General features: G+C 46.6%; 1 protein-coding gene across 4 annotated transcripts in view; it reads left to right on the top strand.

Annotated features, from left to right (window-relative positions):
• Positions 1–24,765, top strand: part of BIN3 (bridging integrator 3) — a 126,257-nt gene that overhangs the window by 51,119 nt on the left and 50,373 nt on the right. For 3 of the 4 annotated variants that reach the window (XM_081891164.1, XM_081891167.1, XM_081891165.1), the window contains exon 2: positions 2,858–2,906. The exons of the other annotated variant lie outside the window; for it this stretch is intronic. In XM_081891164.1, coding sequence (XP_081747290.1) covers positions 2,858–2,906 — 49 coding nt within the window. The remainder of the gene's footprint in view (positions 1–2,857; positions 2,907–24,765) is intronic. 4 annotated transcript variants of the gene reach the window in all.

Below are 24,765 nucleotides of genomic sequence, written 5' to 3'. Positions count from 1 at the left end.
CCACACACAGAGGAAGGGCTGTAGTTCAGTGCAGAGCACATTTTGCATACAAAAGATCCCGGGTTCAATATCTTGCCTCTCCAGATAGGGCTGGTAGACACTCCCTGCCAAAAACCTTGGAGAGATGCTGCCACTGAGTATAGACATGACTGCTCTAGATGGACCAATGGTCTGATTATTATGTATTAAATTTGTATACTGCCTTTCATCCAAAGATCATAGGGTGGTTCACAACAATATAAGACAACTTCCTTTGTTCCTATGCTCATCAGCCACCCACCCCACCCCACCCCGGCCCCATTTTTACACTTGAATAACTAAGATTGTGATTCTATTCACTTAGAAGCCCCATTGAACCCTATGAGATTTACTTCTGAGTAGAGGTGTATAAGATTGAACTGGATGTAGCTTTTCTATATGTGTTTAATGGAAGTAAGTGGGTCTTGGCTCAATCAGCTAGGTTGTACGGATGTAGGTAACATTAACATTGGTATCTTGGAATGGGGAGTGCATAGCAAAGCCTTTGCATACCTACTTGTGTGAGTCGGTGAGCATATGTGTATCCCCTCCAAAAATGTTTTATTTAATTTTTGTATACAAATAGCAGTACAGTATAAACCAGTACATAACACGTACATATGGGTTGTTGGCTACAGCTTACATAGAAAAAGAAGAATCTGGGCCCCTGACTAGATATGTTAGATTTCCTAAAAAGTGCATTTATGTTTAATGTTGTGTAGAAAGGAGAATCTAAGGAGGTGTAGCTTCTCTTGTCATTGCGCTGCATTTTATACTTTTATTAATTGCTCTGAAGACTGTTGGAGAAAGTGGTTTAACTAGGTGATGGAAAAGGCTGTTTTCAGTTGCAGTTGCCCCTTCTATAGAACTATTAAAAGCATGGATACCTTGCCAAAAACAAATGTTGGCAGTTTTTCATCTCTGTCTCTGTAGCAATGAAACAGAGGCTGTATACAGGAATCCTCAACCAAACACTTGGTGGGTTAATTTGAACCCATCTGTGTGTATTCCTTACCCTTCTTTGGCTTTCTTAGGCATACAGCTCCCAGGCTTTCCAAACCCCCTTCCTATCTTTAGGCAAGTTTGAGACTTTTTTCATAATGCAGTTATCAAGCACATGCTATGCACACACAAGGGCCCAGGTTCTGTCTCTGGCATCTCAGTTGAACAAAAACAATATTGGGCAGGTGGATTAGTAATAGGCTCAGTCTAGGCAGTCACACATGTTCAGAACAACGGTTTTTAAAGCACATGGTCTAGTTTGCCCCTTCCCCAAAGTAGTTAGAATCTTTTTGAGCCTTTGTGGCATCATATCAGTTCAGTTAGTTGCTGTCAGCAGTGGGGTACTTGCATACAGACAAATAACCAGGTTAATCCATATGAAGATGTGTCCATAATGCACATACTCAGTCCCCTGCATTGCAGGATTTTAAGGCAGTTATAAGGTTTGTCACAGTTGATGTTGGAGCATTGGAGGGAGAACCATGTGCGCCCTTTGAACTTCCGAGAGAGCAGGTGGGATATAAATGTAAAAAAGAAAATGTTTGGTGTGCTGGCATCTGACATGGTGCAGCTCAGCAAATCGGTATCTTGGCCTCTTGCCAAAGCACTGTACAGTGGTACCTTGGGTTACAAACACCTCGGGTTACAGATTCTACTAACCCGGAAGTAGTACCTTGGGTTAAGAACTTTACCTCAGGATGAGAACAGAAATGGCACAGCGGTGGCAGTGGGAGGCCCCATTAGCAGAAGTGGTACCTCAGGTTAAGAACGGTTTCAGGTTAAGAACAGACCTCCGGAACGAATTAAGTTCATAACCAGAGGTACCACTGTATTTGCTGGAGGAATTTGAGATTGAAGGAGCACTCTAGACTCCACTATGGGAAGCTGTGTTTACCTTGCAGGTAACTTATTGGGAGATGAAATTGGATCACCTACCTTGTAAGATTTGTCATATGTCTGATGAAACGCTGCTGCATCCAAAAATTCTACTTGAAGCTATTCACAGCTTTCGAGTATTTTTGCTTTTTTAAAAGATACATTGCATTTTTCTTTTCCTCACTGTTTCTTTCCCTATCAAAACATTTGTGGTGGTTTTATTTCTTTACTCTTGCAATTTGCTTTTCAACTTAAATTGTTTAGAAACTTAGTCTGCCAAAAATGCCTCCGGCCTGCGGCATTCATATTTCTGTTATTAGGGTACCCCTATCCACTCACAAAGGGATGCGGGTGGCGCTGTGGGTTAAACCACAGAGCCTAGGCCTTGCTGATCAGAAGGTCGGCGGTTCGAATCCCCGCGACGGGGTGAGCTCCCATTGCTCTGTCCCTTCTCCTGCCAACCTAGCAGTTCAAAAGCACGTCAAAGTGCAAGTAGATAAATAGGTACCGCTCTGGCGGGAAGATAAACGGTGTTTCCGTTCGCCAGAAGCGGCTTAGTCCTGCTGGCTCTGGTTCGCCAGAAGCGGCTTAGTCCTGCTGGCGACATGACCCGTACAGCAGCTCCCTCGGCCTGTGAAGCGAGATGAGCGCCGCAACCCCAGAGTTGGTCACGACTGGACCTAATGGTCAGGGGTTCTTTTTATCTACTCACAGCAAGGAAAAGGTTTGCTGTGGAGGACTGGCTTGTCAGTGGTGAGGGGAGAAATTGATGCATGGTACAAAGAAATCAGTGACTCTCTTTTTACCTCTTGCTTTATGACCTGTGGCACTTCCTCCCTCAAAAAGTCACTTGAGGAGGAAGATTTCGTTTCTTGATGTCGCATATTATCTGATAGCTGCTATCCTTGCTTGTTTACATAAGTACTTACTCCTGCTGCTTTTCTCTCCCTCCCCAATCCAGGATTCCGTTCAAGATTGGGCAGCCGAAGAAACAGATTGTACCCAAGACAGTGAGTAAACCAATTCCCCCTTTTTTAGATCCAGTCTTTGATCATATGGCTGATGACTCAAGCCAGCATATTAACTGGTCCCAGTTTTTAATATGTTGTTTGTGTGTGGGGGAGGGGAAAAGATGAGTGAGCTGAATTGGCTTCTGTCTTTTCTGTCTTTGACCACCACTCAGTTCCTATGAGTGAGGGGGAGTCTCAATACAGAGTGGATTATTTTGGTATCTGGGAGCTGTGCTTTCTCTCCCCCCCCCCCCCGCCGCCTTCCCCCTTTTCTTTACTCTTGTGTATGTGTGTGTGTGTCGGGAGGAGGGGCTCTTCTCACTCTGGCATGCTTTTCCTAGGAGATGGCTGAACATGCTTCCTTCCTTCCTTCAGCAATGGCTTGTTTGTTCATCTTTTCTGAGCAGATGGAGAAGGGGGAGTGGTTCGTATTGCTGAATATAACCATTTCCAATGGAAGGCTTATTGGAGGAAGCTGAAATGCTTAGTGCCCAGGCATGAATTAATTTGGGCTGCAGAGCATTAGCTTTAAAAGGTATTTTAAAACACACTCACAAATGCATTTTCACTTTCTGGCAAGTCTGAATTTCTTGAAGTGCTGTTTTTTGTTAGTTAGTTAGGTTGGTTTTTTGCAACTGGCCGTAGCATAGCCTTTTCTCAGCAGGATATTTTTTTGTGTGCAATGCAAACTGTTGTGGGTCATGATGGTTATCTCTGAATTAACCTGCATTTACCTGTCTTTAATGCAAGTGTCCCTGAATGCTGGGGTGACAGCGGACACTGGCTTTGTCTCTGTTCTGGCAAGGTAATCCTTTGTACAGACTAGCATTCCTTATCCTTCATCTGTGGAGCATCTACTTAACCATTGACACTAATGCCTTGGGATGCAAAGAAATATCACATGGGTGAAAGTCTCCAAGCTGCTTTCTTGAGGCATTTTGGGAGATGGGGTGAGAGAAAGGTAACATGAAGGTTTCGTTGTTACTTCTCCACCAACCCTCATCCTAATGACCTGTTGTGAAAAGACTGTGGTAGCAGGTTTCAGAGTTCCAGAGAGGCAGCTTTTCTGTTCCCACTTTGGATGGAGGAGGGGCCATGGGCACAAGGAAGTCCAGCTACAACATACAGTGGTACCTCGGGTTACATACGCTTCAGGTTACAGACTCCACTCACTTAAGAACTTTGCTTCAGGATGAGAACAGAAATCGTGCTCCGGCGGCGCAGTGGCAGCAGGAGGCCCCATCAGCTAAAGTGGTGCTTCAGGTTAAGAACAGTTTCAGGTTAAGTATGGACCTCCGGAACGAATTAAGTACTTAACCCGAGGTGCCACTATATTGATTTGACTATTACATAGAACAGTCTATGCCACCATGGTGCTCTCCACATGTTTTGGGCTACAGCCACAGCTAGGAAGGCACTATGGTGGCAAATGGTGCCATAGAGACAGCAAGGCCCTTTCCACCGGCTTTTCTGAGACAAGCTGCTCAGAAACATCTCAATCAGTTGACATCTCACCTGGTCAGCTTGGAACTATAATGTCCCTGAACCCTTTATCAGCATATCAAGAAACTGGCAACAAGAGAGAAAATTGTGCTCCCGGTGCTTGGATAAAATTATTACAGCAGTTGCATCAGCTAAAATGGGAGAAAATTGTTCAATGCAAAGGCAGCTTGTCCTGCATTGCATAAATCCTGATGCTAGCAAACAGATTTTATGTTTTATGTATCAACAAGTTTGAGCAGCTCAGTGATAACGCACCTGCTTTGCATGCAGGAGCTCACAGGATCAATTGCTGGCATCTCCTATTAAAAACATCATATAGTTGATGATATGAAGTTCCCTCTCTGCTTGGAACTACGGAGACCTGCCGCCAAAGCAGACAATGCTGGTCTGGATGGACAAGTGGTTTTGCATGGTCTAAGGCAGTTGTAGGTAACATTTGGTCCTCCAGACGTTTGCTGAACTACAGCTCCCATCATCCCTGGCCATTGACTGTGCTTGCTGGGGCTAATGGGAGGTGCAGTTCATCAGTGTCTCGAGGGCCGAACATTCCCCACATCTGATCTAAGGCAACTCCTGATGTATCTTTAGCTTCTACTTTCCTTCAGTGCTAAGAGCCAGTTTAATTTGGTTTCTGGCTATGTCACGAGTCAATGGCAGTTGTTCTTTGCAGCCCTCTGTGGGCTGCGAGGGAGTTCAGGCAGGGGAAAGGGAGGATTTATGAGGCCTGAATCCTTGTGATGCTCCTCAGTGGGGTCTGGGGAGTTCACTGCATCCCACAGTGCCACACAATCCTGTGTCTAACAACTTGAAAGGCAGAGTGGGAGCGACCTGGGCGGGGTGTCCCTGCCACGGATGAGCCTCCATTACCGGCATGATTTGTGGAGGGTTCCTCCTTAATTTGGACAATTGGCTTTAATCAAGACACGCTCCTGGACCAACATATGCTAATGGGCTGCAATTAATCAGCTGCCAAAAGGACTGCGCTTGGCTCTCTGAAGGTATTTGAGAATCTTTACAACAGCTGGGAAAAGGAGGAGGAGGAGCAAGGTGGTGCTTGCTAATGGTTTTCAAATGGTCTTTCCTTTTCTTGTCCTCCGTACACAATGAAAGAGACGTGTGTAGCTGTTGCTTTGTTACTCTGTCTGACACTTTGAAAAAGAGGGGGAAGGCTTTTGATTTATGCTCAATAAGGAATTTAATAAGGTTTTGCTATGGCCCATCTCTCGATTGAGGAATGCAGTGGGGGGGGGGGAAATGATCTGTAGCCAAACAGATGCAGAAAAGAGGCTGAATTTGAGAAAGGATCTTGCTCTTAACTGGGTGCCGAGAAAGAACTCCAGAGGGGAATTTAATGACAGAAGCCTGGAAGTGCACCCTGTGAGTTATTTGGAGCTGCGGCTCATATGCCAGTCTGTAAACAGTGAAAGGAATGGAATGTGACCTTGTACCATCCAGATAAACACTGCAAGGAACTGAACAATAGAAGAAAGCAATGAACTCTCTCAGCACACCAGGTCTGGAACAAAAAATGTATATGAAGGACTACACATGTGAACTGGATTTTATATTTATAAGATGTAACAGAGGTGTTGTTTGTAAGTAGGAAAAAGCAATCAGCTGGAAGAATTGCAGAGACTGAGCCCCATTTCTGTTTGTGGTGTCGGGTAAAGAATTGCTAATAAAAAAGGGATATTAATAATGTTTCACTGATGTGAATTGTGTAATAGTTCATGCATTTTGAAAAAATAAATAGGAAGTGCAGCTGAACTGAAAGAAAGGCAAGTAGCCTTTTTGCACCCATAATTTAGGTTCCAGGAGCCATGAGTGGGGTATAAATACATCATCATCATCATTTGTTTGTTTGTTGCTGTTGTTATCCCAGTTTCTAACACTGCTGACAGCTGGTCACCCAACCTCTGTTTCCATACACTTTATCATCTTGGTCACTCTCCTCTGCACATATTCCAGCTTGTCAATATCCTTCTTAAACTGTGGTGCCAGAACTGGACACAGTACTCCACAATAATATTTTGGGGGACTTACTGAAATCAAGATACACTACATCCACAGCATTGCCCTAATCCACCAACCTTGTAATTTAAGAAAAAGAAGCAGCAGCAGCAATATAATTCTGCCGTGAATTGTTGCCTGAGTCCTATTTCTGAGTCCACTTATTTCTGTAATGCAGCATTGATTTGTAGAACTCACTCTCACAAGACATGGTGATGGCCAGCTGTTTAGATGCCTTAAAAAAGGATTTGAACAGTTTTATGGAAGGTAAGCGCATCCATGGGTATGAAAGCTACATGGAGCCTCCATGACAAAACAGTGTACCTTTTGACCTTTGGGCAAAGGTGTGGTGGTGATGTGGTGGTGAGCTAGTGAGCTTCCAGGGATGTCTGACTGGCTTCTGTTGAAAATGAAATGGTGGAGTAGATGGACCTTTGCTGTAATCCAGAAAAGTTATTTTTATGCTCTTTAATCATAACAAGAACTCATCTCTTCAGAGGCAAAGAAGTGTCAGGAAAGCACATGCTTTTCAGATACCATTTCACAATCTAAAACCAACTATAAAATGGCATCTGTTTGCTTTGTGGCTTTGCTACTTAGATCTCCTGGTTTTCCTGTCTATTGTGGACTGAAGTAAGTGTTGGGATCTCCGCCCGGCCAAGCTGATAAAGCTCATCTTCCTCAGGCCGAGTCCTTCGGAATCACCTCCAATGTGATTAACGACCTGAGCCTTTGATGAGGCCTCAGGCACATTCCCATCCAGCAGAGAATCAAAGCAGCACGCGGAAGTGATGAGATTTATGGCTACATTGCAAAGCTTTATTTTCTAAGCTATGCAGACAGAAAAGAAATCATCCTCTCTCTATGAAAGCAGAGAGCAATCGAACAACAAAGGAACAGGAAACCAGTACGTCACATCCGTCTCCCGTCTCACATGAGACTTCCAACAGTATGGAATGTAAACAGAGTCTTGTGACTCCAAAGCACTGCTCAGTGGCAAACAGAAACTAACAAGAAGGCCATCTGTGCAGGCTTTCTGGGAACTGCGGTGGTAGGCTGGAATATCAGTTTTACTGTGCTTTCACATTCCAGATGTTGACCTCCGGAGAATGTTTCAGGAAGTGGGAAGGTGAGGCATCTCTGGATCTGAATCCACTGTTGATCAGAGGGAAAAGTGGTTTGTTGGAGAGGCTTTCCCACTTGCAAATGTAGATCAGAAACACATGCACATTTAGGCAGCTGTGGGGTTGCTAAAGGAGTCTAGCTGCCAAATGAACTGTCCAGAGCAATCTGACTTCTAGTGTGGGGAGAATGAGAGACTTGGCTCACCAGGCTTCTTCAGATTGGTGGGGAGAACCCCTTCTGATACAAATATGGTTTTGTAGCAGTTGTTTTAGAAGATGATTGTATTCATCTGGAGGAGATGTTAGTCATACTTCAGTGCTTGCTGGCAGGAAGGGCAAAGTGTCAAGAGTAGTTCAGTACTTCATGGTCAGAGTAAACTCCAATACTATACAATATACTGGGCAGTGAGGTGAATTGATTTGATTTCTAGCCCTTCAGATGCACCACAGTGTTGCATTCACCTTAACCTGGCTAAATCCAATTCCAGACAGACTAATTTCTTCTTCCTCTGAATAGAGCGGCTGTCACTTAGGCAGAGCAGGGCTCTCAGTGCCACTGTGCTGTGCTGCCTTATCATGAATCAGTCTGTTGGGAGTGAATTTGGTGTGCATCTTTACCTGTGGAGTCTCAATGGGAAGCATCTGAGCATTTGTTTTGTAAACACTCCTGGAAGCAGCTTCCTCTACAGTGGTTTCCCAACTGTGTTCTGGGGGCACCCTGGTGTTCCTGGGAAGCTTATCAAGAGTTTCTTACAATGAAAAGATCAGTCTGAAAGACAGCTTGCAAATCTCTACTTAACTTCCCCTGCAATGCATAGCTGTGGGAGAGCTCTGGCTATGTTCAGGTGTATGCAGGGCAATAATGAGGTCACATAGGCCTGATTGGCACTGCACATTACCCAGGCATTCCTGGAACTTGCCTTGGAATATGGAAATGGTTCCCTGCAGATGAGAAGTTCAGAAAACAGCTGTTCTTATGTGTCACATACAATGTTATCAGTGGAAAGTCTTCAGACCGCATTATTTTCTTTTGGAAAAAATTATTACGAGCAGTGCATTGTACCATAAAATTAGTATGAAGAAATGATGAACATTGTAAGAGTCAAATTATACCAATAAAAATGGATACAATAACAGCCAAATCTGAACTTTGTGTATAGGCATACTAACATGCTAAACCTAGCATGTTAAATGTTAATAATGCAACTGCCTTGCCTTGAAAAGCTTGTCTGGGTCTGGCCAGTTATCTGGGAGACCTTCCAGGGGCCACGCCTGAGAGCCAGTGCAGTGCAGTGATGACCCAAGGACCTGGGAGGTCAGTGTCAAAGTCACGTCTCAGCCATGAAGCTTACTGGATGACCCTGGGCCATTTTCTGACTCTTCGCCTAACCTACCTCACAGGGTTGGTATGAGGATGAAATGGGGAGGAGGAGAACTATGAGGGCCACCTTGAGCGCATTGTTGGAAAGATGGAGTATGGAAAGTAATACAGTGGTGCCTCGCAAGACGAAATTAATTCGTTCCGCAAGTCTCTTCGTCTTGCGAGTTTTTCGTCTTGCGATGCACGGTTTTCCATAGGAATGCATTGAAAATCAATTAATGCGTTCCTATGGAAACTGCCTTCCCCCGATCTCTTCTGGCGGGAGGCATTTTAAAATCGCCCGGGACAGCGGAGGACTTCTCCGCTGTCCGGGGCGATTTAAAAGCCCCTGGGAAGGCAGGCAGGGGGGACAAAGACTTTTGCCCCCCGCCTGCCTTCAGATGAGGTCCAGGACAGGCTTCGCGGACCTCTCCGCAAGCAGCGGGAGCGCTCCTTGCGGAGAGTTGCCAGGGCGCCCAGGCTTCGCGGCCCGCCGCCCGGCTTCGGGACATCGTTCCGATGCCGGGCTGCGGGGGGAGGCTTTCCCGCCCCGCCGCCCAGCTTCGGGACATCGTTCCGATGCCGGGCGGCGGGGGGAGGCTTTCTCGCCCCGCCGCCCGGCATCGGGACGATGCCCCGAAGCCGGGCGGCGGGGGGAGGCTTTCCGCCCCGCCGCCCGGCATCGGGACGATGCCCCGAAGCCGGGCGGCGGGAGAGGCTTTCCTGCCCCGCCGCCCGGCATCGGGACGATGCCCCGAAGCCGGGCGGCGGGGGGAGGCTTTCTCGCCCCGCCGCCCGGCATCGGGACGATGCCCCGAAGCCGGGCGGCGGGAGAGGCTTTCCTGCCCCGCCGCCCGGCATCGGGACGATGCCCCGAAGCCGGGCGGCGGGGGGAGGCATTCCTGCCCCGCCGCCCGGCATCGGGACGATGCCCCGAAGCCGGGCGGCGGGGGGAGGCTTTCCCGCCCCGCCGCCCGGCTTCGGGACATCGTTCCGATGCCGGGCGGCGGGGGGAGGCTTTCTCGCCCCGCCGCCCAGCTTCGGGACATCGTTCCGATGCCGGGCGGCGGGGGGAGGCTTTCTCGCCCCGCCGCCCGGCTTCGGGACATCGTTCCGATGCCGGGCGGCGGGGGGAGGCTTTCTCGCCCTGCCGCCCGGCATCGGGACGATGCCCCGATGCCGGGCGGCGGGGGGAGGCTTCAAAAGCCGTCCGGGGGCTTTTAAATCGCCCCGGACAGTCCCGGGGCGATTTAAAAGCCCCCGGTTAGGCAGGCAGGGGGGGCAAAGACTTTTGCCCCCCGCCCGCCTTGGGAAGAGGTCCTGGACTTCTTCCGAAGGCAGGCGGGGGGCAAAAGTCTTTGCTCCCCCCTGCCTGCCTTTCCGGGAGAGCGGAAAAGGCAGCGCTGCCTTCCCGCTCTCCCGGAAAGGCAGGCAGGGGGGAGCAAAGATTTTTGCCCCCCGCCCACCTTCGGAAGAGGTCCAGGACCTCTTCCCAAGGCGGGCGGGGGGCAAAAGTCTTTGCTCCCCCCGCCTGCCTTCAAAAGCTGTCCGGGATAGCGGGAAGCGCTTCCCTGCTATCCCGGACCGCTTTTAAAATGCTGGCAGTGGGGAGCAAAGCCTTTCGCCCCCGCCGGCCTTCCTGGACCTCTTCTGAAGTCCGGAGGGGGGGGGGAAAGGCTTTGCTCCCCACCGCCAGCATTTAAAAAAAGGTCCCCGAGATTTCCCTATGGGCTTTCGTCTTGCGATGCAAGCCCATAGGGAAAATCGTCTAGCGAAGCGTCGCAAAAACCGAAAAACCCTTTCGTCTTGCGGGTTTTTCGTCTTGCGAGGCATTCGTCTTGCGGGGCACCACTGTAATAATAAAAAGTATACTGCCTTGGATTCCACAATGGAAGAAAAGTACACTATAATTGTAAGACATTCCCATTACAATCTAAACAGTGTAAGAAAAGTATAAGCTCTATCTCGTTGCTGTAGTCCTAATTTACGGTTTTAAATTGCAAACATTGCAGTAAAATTCACAAGTATTACAGTAAAGATAAAGTCCAAGTAAAGCTCTGAATTAGTTTTAAATGTTATCTTTAAACAACAGCAAGTGCACATTTTTTGTCTGGTGTGACAAATCAATGGCTACCATTATGTTTCTTGGCAAACTTAAAAGTGCTGCTTTTTTTTGTAACCCAAGGGCTGCCTTCTTCCATTTGCCTTCCAAAGGGCCTCATCATAGAGTTGGAAGGGACCCTGAGGATCATCTAGTTCAACCTGAATATGCAGCTATCCCATACGGGGATTGAACCTTGGCACTATCAGCCAGAAGTTAGAGGAACGTCATCAGGAGAGAGAAAATTTTACATGGTGGCATTCTGCCTTTGAAGTCCCCTTCCAGACTCTCTGATTAGTATAGTCACTCTTATTGTTTTAGACAACTAGTAAAACACATTTTGTTTGCTGTGCTCTTATCACCAGTCCATCAACCTACTAACTTTATTATTTTGCTGCTGCTTCTGTCTTCATTTGCACCATTTTTTTCTGGATTTCAGTTATTCTACTGAATAATTCTACTGCCTTGGGTACTTACGCAGAAAGGCGGGATAAAAAAATATTTTAAATAAATTAATGAGGATATCTCTGTAGGCACCTTCAAACATCAATCTAGCTTTCCCCCAGTTTTAGGCATGCTAATTCAATTTGCTCTTGGTCAGAAGCTAAGTGGCACCTAATTGCAGACAGTTTGCATGGCAGATGCCGGAAATCCAGGTACGGAAGGCCACATGTGGGAAGTGGCAATGTTGGCACAACAAATCCAGCGCCACATCTTAATTTGCACTGTATTGTGCACTGAAATGCAGAAGTGGGAGTTCGGGAACCTCCTGTGCGGACATGCCTGAACAGCAGCTTGGATGGGATTATAACTCTATTTCAAGCTGCATTGCAGGGCCAGCTACATGAAAGGCATCTAACTCACCCTGTGGTGATGTCATGCTCTTCAGTGGGGACTGGGTTATTGGAGTCGGCAGATGCTTGAAAAGGAAGGAGCTGCTTACTCCTCCACTTTGTGCCAAAAGACCTTTATGCCTGGGGAAGAGCCTCCCACCTGCTGCCAGGTGGGTTTTGCAGAAATGGTCCCCATTCTCTGAGCCTTGACAAGGAAGTGAGGGAATCCTGCATTGAAGAACACCCTTCAAATGGCAGAAAGAAAGATTCTGTGTAGTCTATGCCAGAATAGGAGAGGCAGCAGGGCCACAGATCCAGGAGCTGATGTAGAGTAAGAGTTTATAAGAAGCAGGAGTGAGCTAACCAATTTGTGCACTGGGATCTCACTCCAGATTGTTGCCACCACTTGTGTAGGTCCAGACAGAAGCATGCACGCACACACCTGAAACTTCTTAAAGCAGAAGTTGCTGTCTAAGCCAACCACCCAGTCTCCTAAATAAGTAGATTAGAATCCTGTTCAGGTATATAGAGCACGTGAAAGGGGTAGAGAGGACAAGCAGGCTAGCTTCGCCCCTGGATGCCAGCACAAGCTCTGGTCGCCCATCCTTGACGCTGACGGCTCAGTGCTTGTCTGAAGAGTTGCCTGCCTGCAGAGGCCTCCTTCAGGCCAGCAGAGTTAGCCTGCTTGTTCTCAACTCCCCTCTCCATGCACTGGGTGCCTAAACATTTTAGTTTAGAGAAAAGGCGAGTAAGATGTGACGTGATAGAAGTGTGTAAAATGATTCATGACATGAAGAAATTCGAAAGAGAAAGGGGTGTCTTTCTCTCTCTCTCTCTCTCTCTCTCTCTCTCTCTCTCTCTATCTCTCTCTCTCTCTCTCTCTCTCTCTCCCTCTCCCTCTCTCTCATAACACTAGAACTCATGAGCATCCAATGAAGCTGAGTGTTGGAAGATTCAGGACAGATAAAGGACAGTCCTTCTTCACGGAATACATAGTTAAACTGTGGAACTCCCTCGCACAGGAGACAGTGATGGCCACCAACTTGGATGGCTTTGAAAGAGGATTATACAAATTTATGGAGGAGGAAAGGGCTGTCAATGGCTGCCAGCCAAGACGGCTCTGCTCTGCCTCCACAATGGAAGGCAGCAGTGTTTCCGAAAACCAGTTGCTGGAAACCACAGAAAGGCAGAGTGTTTTTGTGCTCAAATCCCACTTGCTGGTTTCTTACAGGCAACTTTTCAGCCATTGTGAGAACAGGATGCTGGACTAGATTACGGTTACCAGGCGTCCCCGGTTCCCAGAGACAGTCCCCGGATTCACCAATCTGTCCCTGGAATGTCCCCGGATTTTAATTAATGTCCTTGGATTTATGCCTGGGGACTTCCAGTGAGGCAAAATGGTGGGCGCCATGGCAGCGAGCAGCACCAGAGGTCTGTCAAAGTTCCAGCCAGCCAATCCGCTGGCAGGGGGTGGGGCTGTTTAAACTTCCTTAATCAACACTCGCCCTGAACTCGCACAGAGCTGCCCACAGCAGAAGAGCCCGTAGCTCTACACGCCTGGTTGGGGGGGAACGAGGTCTGAGGTGGTGAAGAAGAGGAGGAGAAGCATAGAAAAGAGCTGTGCTGCATTGCGACACAGAGAGGGAGAGATGGAGCGCAGCAACGCCTTCTCACGGGAACAAAGAGGCGCGATAGCGAGGGCTGGGGGGAAACGGGGGGAGGTGGGCTTGGCTCCTTTGCTTTCTCTCCTTCCTCTCCCTCCAACAGCCACTGCGGAGATGGTGAGTTTAACGGGGGGCGAGGAAGGCGCTGAGGCGCCCCTTGTCCCCGGCGGTGCCACGCTGCCCTCCCGCGGGGGGTGGGGGTTGAAACATTCTCGGGAGATGGAGCCTCCTTCCCTCCCTCTGCGCCTCCTTCGACACCAGCAGCCTCTCTTGTGAGGAGGGCTGTGTGCGAGTTCACTGTTTGTCCACCTCTGGTAATGAGACACCTCCGCCGCCAGCTGAATCTCCATAGAGACTGCACTCGCCCTCCAGGGGTCTCCTGGTTATGGGAAGCCGGTGCCTTGTGTGTGTGTGTTTTAATGCGTGTTTTCCCAAGACCAGTGAGCGCCTTTGCTTGATCCCTCTCCCCTACCACCACCAACCTCTTTTTTTGGCGTTTGTGTGTTTGTAGATGGGCTTCTCCGCCTGCCTTGTGTCATGGTGTGCGCCCGACAACTTTGGGGCCCCCCCCCCTAAAAAAATGTCAAGAACTCCAGGCAACTCTTTCCTAAAATAATAAAGCATGAATTTTTTAAAAAAACTTTTAAAGTCCCCGGATTCCTTGAAAACAGTCTGGTAACCATAGACTAGATGGGCCATTGGCCTGATCCAGCAGCTCTTCTTATATTCTTATGTCTTTTATTTATGACCTGTGTGTATATACTTCATGAAGCAAGGTGCCCAGGATTATCTAGACCAGTGTTTCCCAACCTTGGGCCTCCAGATGTTTTTGGCCTACAACTCCCATCATCCCTAGCTAGCAAGACCAGTGGTCAGGGATGATGGGAATTGTAGTTCAAAAACAGCTGGAGGCCCAAGGTTGGGAAACACTGATCTAGACCAGGGGTCGGCAAGGTTTACCTCGCCTGGGCCGCTTCACTCCAGCAAAGATCCTTCTGTGGGCCGGATTTCCCACAGTGTCTGCCTCTGCGCAAACACGATTTCCGGTGCCTGTGAATGCACAGATGCGATTTTCGGCGCCGCGGAAGCGAGTCCCCGCGCCGGTTTAGCACAGTGCGTGGGGACTCGCCAAGAGGGCAGCTTGGCTTGGGGGCAGCTTGGGGGCCGGTTAAACGACCCCCGTGGGCCGCAGGTTGCCTACCCTTGATCTAGAATTTCCATCTAAGCACTAAGCAGACCTGACCTGTTTTACTTCAGCAAAGTTGATGTATCATATGCCTTCAAACTGTGCTCTTTGGCAAAACTCCAGACTGTTTTCCTTAAGTAGGGAAAACATTTATTCATGGAAAAGAGAAGTGAACAGAACATCAGGTGTATAGGAAATGAAACACACAAAATAGCATGGTCTCTCCAGTGCTGTCTGCTTCGTCATCCAAGGCCATAGAACAGGACATAAAGTCAAAACCACATTCTCCTTTATGAGAGAACTCTAAGTCCAGGTAAAACTGTGGGCAGCTGGTTACATGTCAAATTGGGTAAACAGCTCAGAGCTGAACTGCGGGGAAGGAAGAGGGCTACTTCCTAGTAGGAGTCGATTTGCATTTTCTAAGATACATGGAAATACTACTAGGAGCCAGCACAGATTATCAGACTGGAAAAGAGAGAATAAAAAAATAATCTGATATGCATCTGAGCAGCTGGTCAGTAGACTCTTACCTAAATGCCTTACATTAAAAAGAGGAAAAGACAGAAATCCTGTTCCCTCATGAGTTTTGAATTGACCTTTTGTAAAAATAGAAAACATTAAGTCTTTGGACAACACCATACAAATCATTGTGAATCCAGAGAATCCACTATTGGGTCTGTTTGGGAACAGCTTCTTGTAAGAATAGAAGAGACCAAGTGTTTGTCTGGTCCATCATCTGGTTCCCGCAATCGCCCGCCAGACACCGAGGGAGGCCACACCAGGGCATGGAGTCAAAAACCCTCTCCCATTGCCCCTGCCTGCCACAAACTGTCATTTAGTAGCTTACAGGCTCTGAAAATGTGGGTTCTGTTTAGCTATCATAACTTGTAGTAATTGATAGCCTTATTTCTTCAAAAGTAGTGGCCATTGCCACATCCTGTAGTCAGTGACTTCCATATGTTAACCATGCATTGTTTAAAGAAGTTGTTCTGTTGGTGCTAAACAGACTGCCTATCAATTTAACAGAATGACTTTGGTTTTTAGCATTATGAGAGAGGGGCAAAACCTACTTTGTCAGCACTGTGCATAAATGTACAAACTTCTAACACATAAGCAGTTGTCTGTTTTTTAAAATTTAAAATCCCCAGATGTGTAGTAGCCCTTATGAGTTAAAGAGGGTGGTTTTTTTAAAACCAGAACACGAGGAAATGGCGTTCCAGTACCTTTTTTGACCCCCTGCCCTGCACTGCTGCCAACTTGCGCCGCCCCCTTGCCATGAGCTACTTCTTGGTCTTTGGCTATTTCCTGTGGTAGATACTATACAAGGAAGGAAGGGCCTGACATCCCTTCACAGACCATGACAACCATTAGCCAATCAGTGCTTCGTACGGGTGTTCCTGGGCCAGGGGCACAAAGGCATTGGCAAGATGTTTCTTTGTTGGCACGGTGTGACATGCAACACATGTGCGGGGCAGAGTAGCTTGTGGTATCAGGTATCAAACTTTATTTAGATCACAGACCAGCATAAGATAAAACATATGGATAAACTGAACCCATAAGACTTCGAACAGGTAAGGGATAAAAACTAGTAATTAAAAGGTGATTATATCCTACCTATTTAATAAGATAGAAACAAGGACAAACGAGGGAACGTGAAGGAGCACAGATCTTGCATTTTGGGCCTAGTTTGTGGCGCAAACCATCCTTTGACGATATCCATCATGGCAGCGCAAAATCTAGCAACTGAGTTTTCATCTTGAAGTAGTAGAGAGGTATAAAGTTGATCTGTGCAACCTGGAAATTTATGTAGCATAGGCAAGATGAACCTAGTTCGTATATCTGTATAGCACTGGCAGTGAAAAGAGGCATGTTCTGTTGTTTCCAGGTGCCCAGAGCCACAGGGGCATTTCCTCTCCTCGTATGGTGTCTTCCTAAAGCGGCTTCCTGGATGGCTGAAGGGGGGGCCTGGCAGTGGGCCAGAGGAAAAGCCCTCTTTTGGAATTTCAAGGTTGGCTATATATGGCATCTGGAAGGTGAGGTGCCTTCTCGTTTCACTGATTAAAAATTTCAGGGACCTGGCTAGATCTGCTTGGCATTCTGTATCTTCCAGGTGCTGTTTCCAGGTGCTGTTTGATACCCTATGTCGAGTAGGGTGAAGCCCAGAGTTGTCATTACGTTTATCACTGCACATTTCCATGTCATTTGGAAACCATCCTTAAGAGTTAAGAAAGCAAGGTCAAGCGGGAGGAAGGATAGTCTCAGCCAGTAATTTAGTGTGGCAAGCCATAGTCTGGCCTCAATTCTTGCGAATCCAATTTCGCGACATAAGGTAGCATTGGAGATGTGTTTAGGCACTCGTAGTGCTGATCTTAAGAATTTAAATTGTACTAGTTCTAATGTAGGAAATCTAATGTAGGAAAAACCACTGGGCCGGTAAGATACAACCTAAATCAAATCCCTTATGAATACACAGTGGAAGTAAGGAACAGGTTTAAGGATTTAGCTTTGGTGGAGTGCCTGAAGAACTATGGATGGAGGTTAGTAACATTATACAGGAGGCAGCAACGAAAACCATCCCAGTGAAAATGAAATGCAAGAAAGCAAAGTGGCTGTCCAACGAGGCCTTACAAATAGCGGGGGGGGGGGGGAGAGAAGGAAAGCAAAATGCGAGGGAGATAGTGAAAGATACAGGAAATTGAATGCAGATTTCCAAAAATAGCAAGGAGAGACAAAAAGGCCTTCTTAAACGAGCAATGCAAAGAAATAGAGGAAAACAACAGAATGGGAAGAACCAGAGATCTGTTCAAGAAAATTGGAGATATGAAAGGAACATTTCGTACAAAGATTACCATAATAAAGGACAAAAGTGGTAAGGACCTAACAGAAGCAGAAGACACCAAGAAGAGGTGGAAAGAATACACAGAGGAATTATACCAGAAAGATATGGATGTCTCGTACACCCCAGGTAGTGTTGCTGACCTTGAGCCAGACATCCTGGAGAGTGAAGTCAAGTGGGCCTTAGAAAGCACTGCAAATAACAAGGCCAGTGGAAGTGATGACATTACAGCTGAACTATTTAAAATTTTTAAAAGATGATGCTGTTAAGGTGCTACACTCAATATGCCAGCAAGTTTGGAAAACTCAGCAATGGCCAGAGGATTGGAGAAGATCAGCCTACATCCCAATCCCAAAGAAGGGAAGTGCCAAAGAATGCTCCAACTACCACACAATTGCACTCATTTCACACGCTAGCAAGGTTATGCTTAAAATTCTACATGGAAGGCTCAAGCAGTATGTGGACCGAGAACTCCCAGAAGTGCAAGCTGGATTTCAAAGGGGCAGAGGAACCAGAGACCAAATTGCAAACATACGCTGGATTATGGAGAAAGCTAGAGAGTTCCAGAAAGACATCTACTTCTGCTTCATTGACTATGCAAAAGCCTTTGACTGTGTCAACCACAGCAAACTATGGCAAGTTCTTAAAGAAATGGGAGTGCCTGAATACCTCATCTTTCTCCTAAGAAATCTCTATGTGGGACAAGAAGCTACAGTTAGAACTGGATATGGAACAACTGATTGGTTCAAAATTGGGACAGGAGTACGACAAGGCTGTATATTGTCTCCCTGCTTATTTAACTTATATGCAGAATTCATCATGCGAAAGGCTGGGCTGGATGAATCCCTAGCAGGAATTAAGATTGCCGGAAGAAATATCAACAACCTCAGAAATGCAGATGACACAACCCTGATGGCAGAAAGTGAGGAGGAATTAAAGAACCTTTTAATGAGGGTGAAAGAGGAGAGCGCAAAATATGGTTTGAAGTTCAACATCAAAAAACGAAGATCATGGCCACTGGTCCCATCATCTGGTCCCATATGTCACATAGAGGAGGGAGAAAGGTTGTTTTCTGCTGCTCCAGAGAAGCAGACACGGAGCAATGGATCCAAACTACAAGAAAGAAGATTCCACCTAAGCCTTAGGAAGAACTTCCTGACAGTAAGAGCTGTTCGACAGTGGAATTTGCTGCCAAGGAGTGTGGTGGAGTCTCCTTCTTTGGAGGTCTTTAAGCAGAGGCTTGACAACCATATGTCAGGAGTGCTCTGATGGTGTTTCCTGCCTGGCAGGGGGTTGGACTCGATGGCCCTTGTGGTCTCTTCCAACTCTATGATTCTATGATTCTATGATCTCCTGGCAAATAGAAGGGGAAGAAATGGAGGCAGTGAGCGATTTTACTTTCTTGGGCTCCATGATCACTGCAGATGGTGGCAGCAGCCATGAAATTAAAAGACTCCTGCTTCTTGGGAGAAAAGCAATGACAAACCTAGACAGCATCTTAAAAAGCAGAGACATCACCTTGCCAACCAAGGTCCGTATAGTTAAAGCTATGGTTTTCCCAGAAGTGATGTATGGAAGTGAGAGCTGGACCATAAAAAAGGCTGATTGCCAAAGAATTGATGCTTTTGAATTATGGTGCTGGAGGAGACTCTTGAGAGTCCCATGGATTGCAAGAAGATCAAACCTATCCATTCTTAGGGAAATCAGCTCTGAGTGCTCACTGAAAGGACAGATCCTGAAGCTGAAACTCCAATACTTTGGCCACCTCATGAGAAGAGAAGACTCCCTGGAAAAGATCCTGATGTTGAGAAAGATGGAGGGCACAAGGAGAAGGGGACGACCGAGGACGAGATGGTTGGACAGTGTTCTCGATGCTACCAGCATGAGTTTGACCAAACTGCGGGAGGCAGTGGAATACAGGAGTGCCTGGCATGCTCTGGTCCATGGGGTCACGAAGAGTCGGACACGACTAAACGACAAGTTCTAATGGTGCACAATTGAGCACCATATACAAGCAATGTGCAATAGATTTGGCCTCAAACTGTTTGAGGGCTGCAGGTATATATTGTTCGCCTTTAGTCCTAAAGTACCTGAGCATAGAATTTATGCTTCTCTGGGCATTCCCTGCAACATAATCCCCTTGGGCTTTTCTGCTTCCCGAGGAATGAAGGGTTGTACACAAATATTTGAAGCAGGTGACCTGATCAATGTTATGGCCATTGATGTACCATGAGCAAGGTTTGGGCCTTTTGGCAAAGACCATGATTTTGGTTTTTTGGTAATTTTGTTCTAGTTTGCTCTCCTTGCAGCATGCTGCCAGTGTTTTTATGGCTCTTTTAAGGCTTGTCGGAGTACTTGAGAGGATTGCTGTGGAACCTTGGGTTACGTACCGTCCTCCTTACGAACACTTCGGGTAATGAGCTCCGCTAACCTGGAAGTAGATGCAAACTTTGCCCCAGGATGCGAGAGGAAGTTGTGTGGCGCGGCAGCAGTGGGAGCCCCATTAGCGAAAGCGCGCCTCATGTTAAGAACGGATCTCCAGAACGAATTAAGTTCATAACCGGAGGTACCACTGTAAAGCAGTACCGGGATAAGAGCAGCTTGTGAGACCAGGTGCTGTGTTGACAGGGCTGCAACCATCCCAGGCCTTGAGTGGGGGCTTGAACTTGGACATGCAACTTCCGTGCCCTGCATCCACTTAGTTCTTTTCTGGTGCAGCCACCAACACCAGCATGTTGGAGTGCCACAGGTGAATGCAGGCAGAATGTGGGGGAGCGTGGCCTGGGTCTGGCCAGGGGCTGAGTCCCTGCGGGATTGCCTGCCTGCCTGCCTGCCTGCTTCAGTCTTCAGATGTCGGGTGTTACAGTATGTCTGAAATCTAAATGGTAGTTAATCATAACTATGGTCTAAAACAAGCATGGTTTTGAAGTTGACTTGTTTTAGACAAACTGGCTAAGATAAACCACATTTTATTGGGTTAAGATGATAACTAAAATCTGTAGTTAATAAAAAATGAAAACAAAAGCTTCCAATCTACCACTTGCAATTCTGTCAGAGGAGGAAAGTGGAAAAGGAGCATTCGGAACTGAGATATGCCTAGGCTCATTCTCATTGTAATAAATTGGAGCCAACATGGTGTAGTGGTTAAGAGCAGTGGACTTGTAATCTGGTGAACTGGGTTCGCGTCTCCGCTCCTCCCCATGCAGCTGCTGGGTGACCTTGGGCCAGTCACGCTTCTCTGAAGTCTCTCAGCCCCACTCACCTGTTGTGGGGGAGGAAGGGAAAGGAGAATGTTAGCCGCTTTGAGACTCCTTTGGGTAGTGATAAAGCGGGATATCAAATCCAAATAATGACATTATTGTAACGTCTGAATGCTATCAATATAAGTTAAGCTCTTTTAGAGTGTGCAGAGAACTAAATAATATCAGATGTAGCTGTGTATGAAGTTATTGTTCCATAGTTTAAATTATCAAAATAACTATGTAATTATGTGTATAATAACAAATAAAGGGATTACAGTATTTACTTCTTCTTTAGTATGTTTTAAGTACATAACAACATGATTGGGTTATGGCCTCCCCCATGTTACCGCCACATCTATTCATTTAAATTCCATAGTCTACCAAGAATCTTTGAAGCGTATTTTGATGGCAGAGTGTTCATCCTGCATGAAGTCAGCATATTCTGTAGAGGCAGATACCTAGTCCCAATCCTAATTCTGAAAATGGGGTACCACTGCATTCAGGGTTGGTCAGGTTTGAAGGTGACAGCAAGTTGAATCGTGTAAACTCTTTGGGAACAGCTGAATACATGGTATGCTTTTGAGTTTCCTCTATCCTGATGACTATAAATGGGACAGGGCCTGTGGGCAAGTGTAAATTGTTCATAATGGCTATTGATGGTCCCTGAATGGGCTGTTCACCTGCAGGGTTGGTGTCTAAGAGGAGTGCTTGGCAGATTCTCTGTCTGCGGGTAAAATTGGCAGAATCACTAGCTGAGCATTTATAATTGGAGGGGGGAGGGTACAACCTACAACTTAGTGAGGCTTGGTTGCACAAGTGCTGTCTTCTTATAGGACTATCTTTGGTGCCACTTATCTTCTGCTAGTAAGTTTGTAAAGTTAGTGGTAGCAACCTAGCTGAGTAGCATCTGTCCTGATGGGCAACAGACTCTTCCTCCAGGATCTCAGGCACAGGTCTTCTGGACTAGCTGCTTGAGATGTCTTTTTAACAGGGGTGCTCGGAACTGAGCCTTGGCCATTTCTCCCACAAAGTGTGTGCTGGACCATTGAGCTACTTATTTCCTGTATTGATATCTTATTTCTGCAGCACTACGGTGTTCCCTAGACAACTTGAAATTAAAAGTAAGAAAGAAAACAAAACCACAGAAAGTATAGAATGATACTGAGGCATCACTAATTAATTTGCCTCTGGGGGATGATTGGGTTTTCCCAGATTAGTATAGTACTTTGCTTACATAGAGATCAAGAATGGGGAACCCATGGCCTATAAAACAAGGCTTTTTTTTCAGCCGGAGCTGTGCTCCAGCTCCTCTCAGGTGGCAGGCGGCATTGCAGGCTGGCTTCCTGCCCCTGCCCCGCTCCTCCTGCCTCTGTTGCCAGCAGCTGCCAGGGCGGGAAAGGAGAAGTGGATGGGAGGCTGAGGGTGGGGAGGTCAGTTCATGTCCGAGCCTCCAGGACACGGAGCCCAACCGTGGCCCCCGGGAAGCCATGTGACGGCCTGGCTGTGTGTGTCATCTTTGACCAGGAACGTGTCTCTGGTTTGGGCTCAGGTAGTGGCAGCAGTGCTTGGGGGGGGGGCGTTGCACTGTTCTCTCTGCTCCCCACTTCCTTCTCTTTTCCCTTGGGCACCTCATTCCGCTTTCTTGCTGGCCTCCCTCCCTCCCTCCCTTCCTCTCTCTCCCTTGGGAGGGCCACATGGTAGATATTGGTAGTATTTCCATCTTTCTCTCCATGCGATGCCTTCACTTTACTCACAACCTAAGAACACAGGAAACTGCCTTTTATCATCAGGTCTGCCTGTTTGTGCATCTCGTCCAATGCTGTCTGTTATTCTGACTTGTAGTGGCTCTCAATAGACTCTCATCACACACTACCGAAATCCTTCTAGCTAGAACAAACTATTTTATTCTCTTTGTGTGTGCACATGTGTGAAAGAATAGACAAAGGTGATTGAACTGGTTAAAAAAAACACCTTAGAAATTTGTCTGTGTGAAAATAAAGACACTTGCATAGACTTCACATCTGGCCCAGGTGTTCCTTGCTTCTGTAAGATAGGCATTTTTGTGTGATAAGTTTTTTGGCAGGGTCTCTTGAGTTGATCACCAGTGTGGACGCCTGTGTCACCCTGCCTTCTAAGGCAACCAGGACAGTTCACACATGGGCATATAAATAGAAGCAACAATTCAGCAGCTATTTTTTACCACCGGAACACCCATAGAAATTTAGGGAGGCTCTTTTTGTGCTTGTTACCTGACCTGAAGGCATCAGCTGCTGTGGATTTTGGCAAGCCTGCAGCACAGGCAGCGGCAGTGCAAACATCCTACGCACTGTTCCAGCCCCAATTCCTAGGAAGTCCATTTTTGGCAGTGGGCAAACTTTTTTGCTTGTACATAATTTTTCCACTAATGGCAGTAGTTCTGTAGTAGTGCACACAGAATAGGTACGGTTTTATGAACTGTGTATCAGCCAGCGCAGCTGAAATAGCCATCTGATTGAGATGCCTCAGGACATTCAAACTTGCAAACCAATATTCTTTTCATGGAGCTTGCCATAAAAGCAGGAGACGATTTACATCTGCAGGCCTTTGCTTTGAAATGGTGGTGGCCTTGTAGCAGTGTTAATTAGAAACCAAGTGGGGATTTTAATTTGAAGTATTCCCATTTCTTTAGTTACTGCTTGTTGCATCTGATAATTTTGGATTGTGAATGCCTGTGGCATAGTTGTGTGTGCTAGGATCCTTACTCTTTTTTCGTATTCTGGTTATATGCAACATTTTCCTGCTTTTCATGGCATGCTGACTTGCACTTCATTTGATCTTGTGACAATAAAACCTCCCATTCCTTTCACTTTTGTCTGTGTGTAGGCAATATTTTTTACTTACCTGAGAGCAGTCTGCCACCCCCAAGCCAGTGCCCAGTCATAGCCTCTTAAGAGCATGCCATTTGCACAGTGCTTATTTCATGGAGCCAGAGTGCTTGTGTAGTTCATCTAATCTGTACAGTACCTTTTTATCTATTGTATAGTACGTTACCTAGATAATGAATTATATCTCTTCAAAGCTTCAGCTTGTGCAGGTCCTCAGTGGTGCAGATTGTGGAGCCTTCTAGGTCCAATACAGATTTAGCACACTCTGTTAGCTGTAATTTTACTTTGAAGTTTATTGCATGTTTGTCCCACCCTTCTGCCAGGGAATTCAAGGTGCTATACCCTTTTGGCACCTCCTAATTTTATCCTCATAGGAACCCTGTGAAGTAGGTTAAAGCTGAGAAATCTTGACTAGCTCTACGTCAACCACGAAGCTTCATGGTCAGCTAATGATTCACTTGAACCTTTTGGTTCTAGTCTGACAGTAACCACTCTGCTACGTGATTGGGAGCCAGATGTGGCAGACACAGGCCTCTCCATAGAGTGCACTTTACCTTCCTTTATCACGGAAGGTACACGGCACCAGCATTGATCGAGGTTTAGGCGAGCGAGCCAAGTTTAAATCCTTGTGCAGGGTTTGAAGTTTGGTAACAAGCCTTGCTTCGGAGGACATCAGGCTAGACTGCACTCTTACTTTTAAAATATAAAAACTACACAGTTCCCTGCAGAGTCTTGGGGATCTAACCTGCAAGTAGATGATGTAGTAGCAGTCATTTTGGATGATGTCTTAAGGTTTGGAAACTTTTGCTGATGACAATATTGAGTAAAGTAGTGGGGGGGGGGTAAGGAGTCTTCTAGGAAATGATACTTAGAAGATGATATTCAGCACTCATTAACATTGAGGTGTGGGTGGCAAATGCTGAACGAGGAAAGCACATGAAAATGCCCTAAAGACCAGAGCTGAGGTAGAAGGAATGAAAGAAAAATTGTCACTTGCATGGTTTTTTTTTTAAAGAGCAAGAACTAATAGAAAGTTCAAACTACTTGATTTTTTCCAGGGTAATTTTCTGCTTTCTCTTAAGATTCCCCAGATATAAAGCATTTTCCTTTGCAAAGGAAATTGTTGGAAATTGCTC

Source organism: Podarcis melisellensis (assembly GCF_964234715.1).
Source record: "Podarcis melisellensis genome assembly, chromosome: 15".
In the NCBI taxonomy this organism is placed as follows: domain Eukaryota; kingdom Metazoa; phylum Chordata; class Lepidosauria; order Squamata; family Lacertidae; genus Podarcis; species Podarcis melisellensis.
The sequence above is the reverse complement of the archived record's forward strand: the minus strand, read 5'-3'. Positions and strand labels throughout refer to the sequence as shown.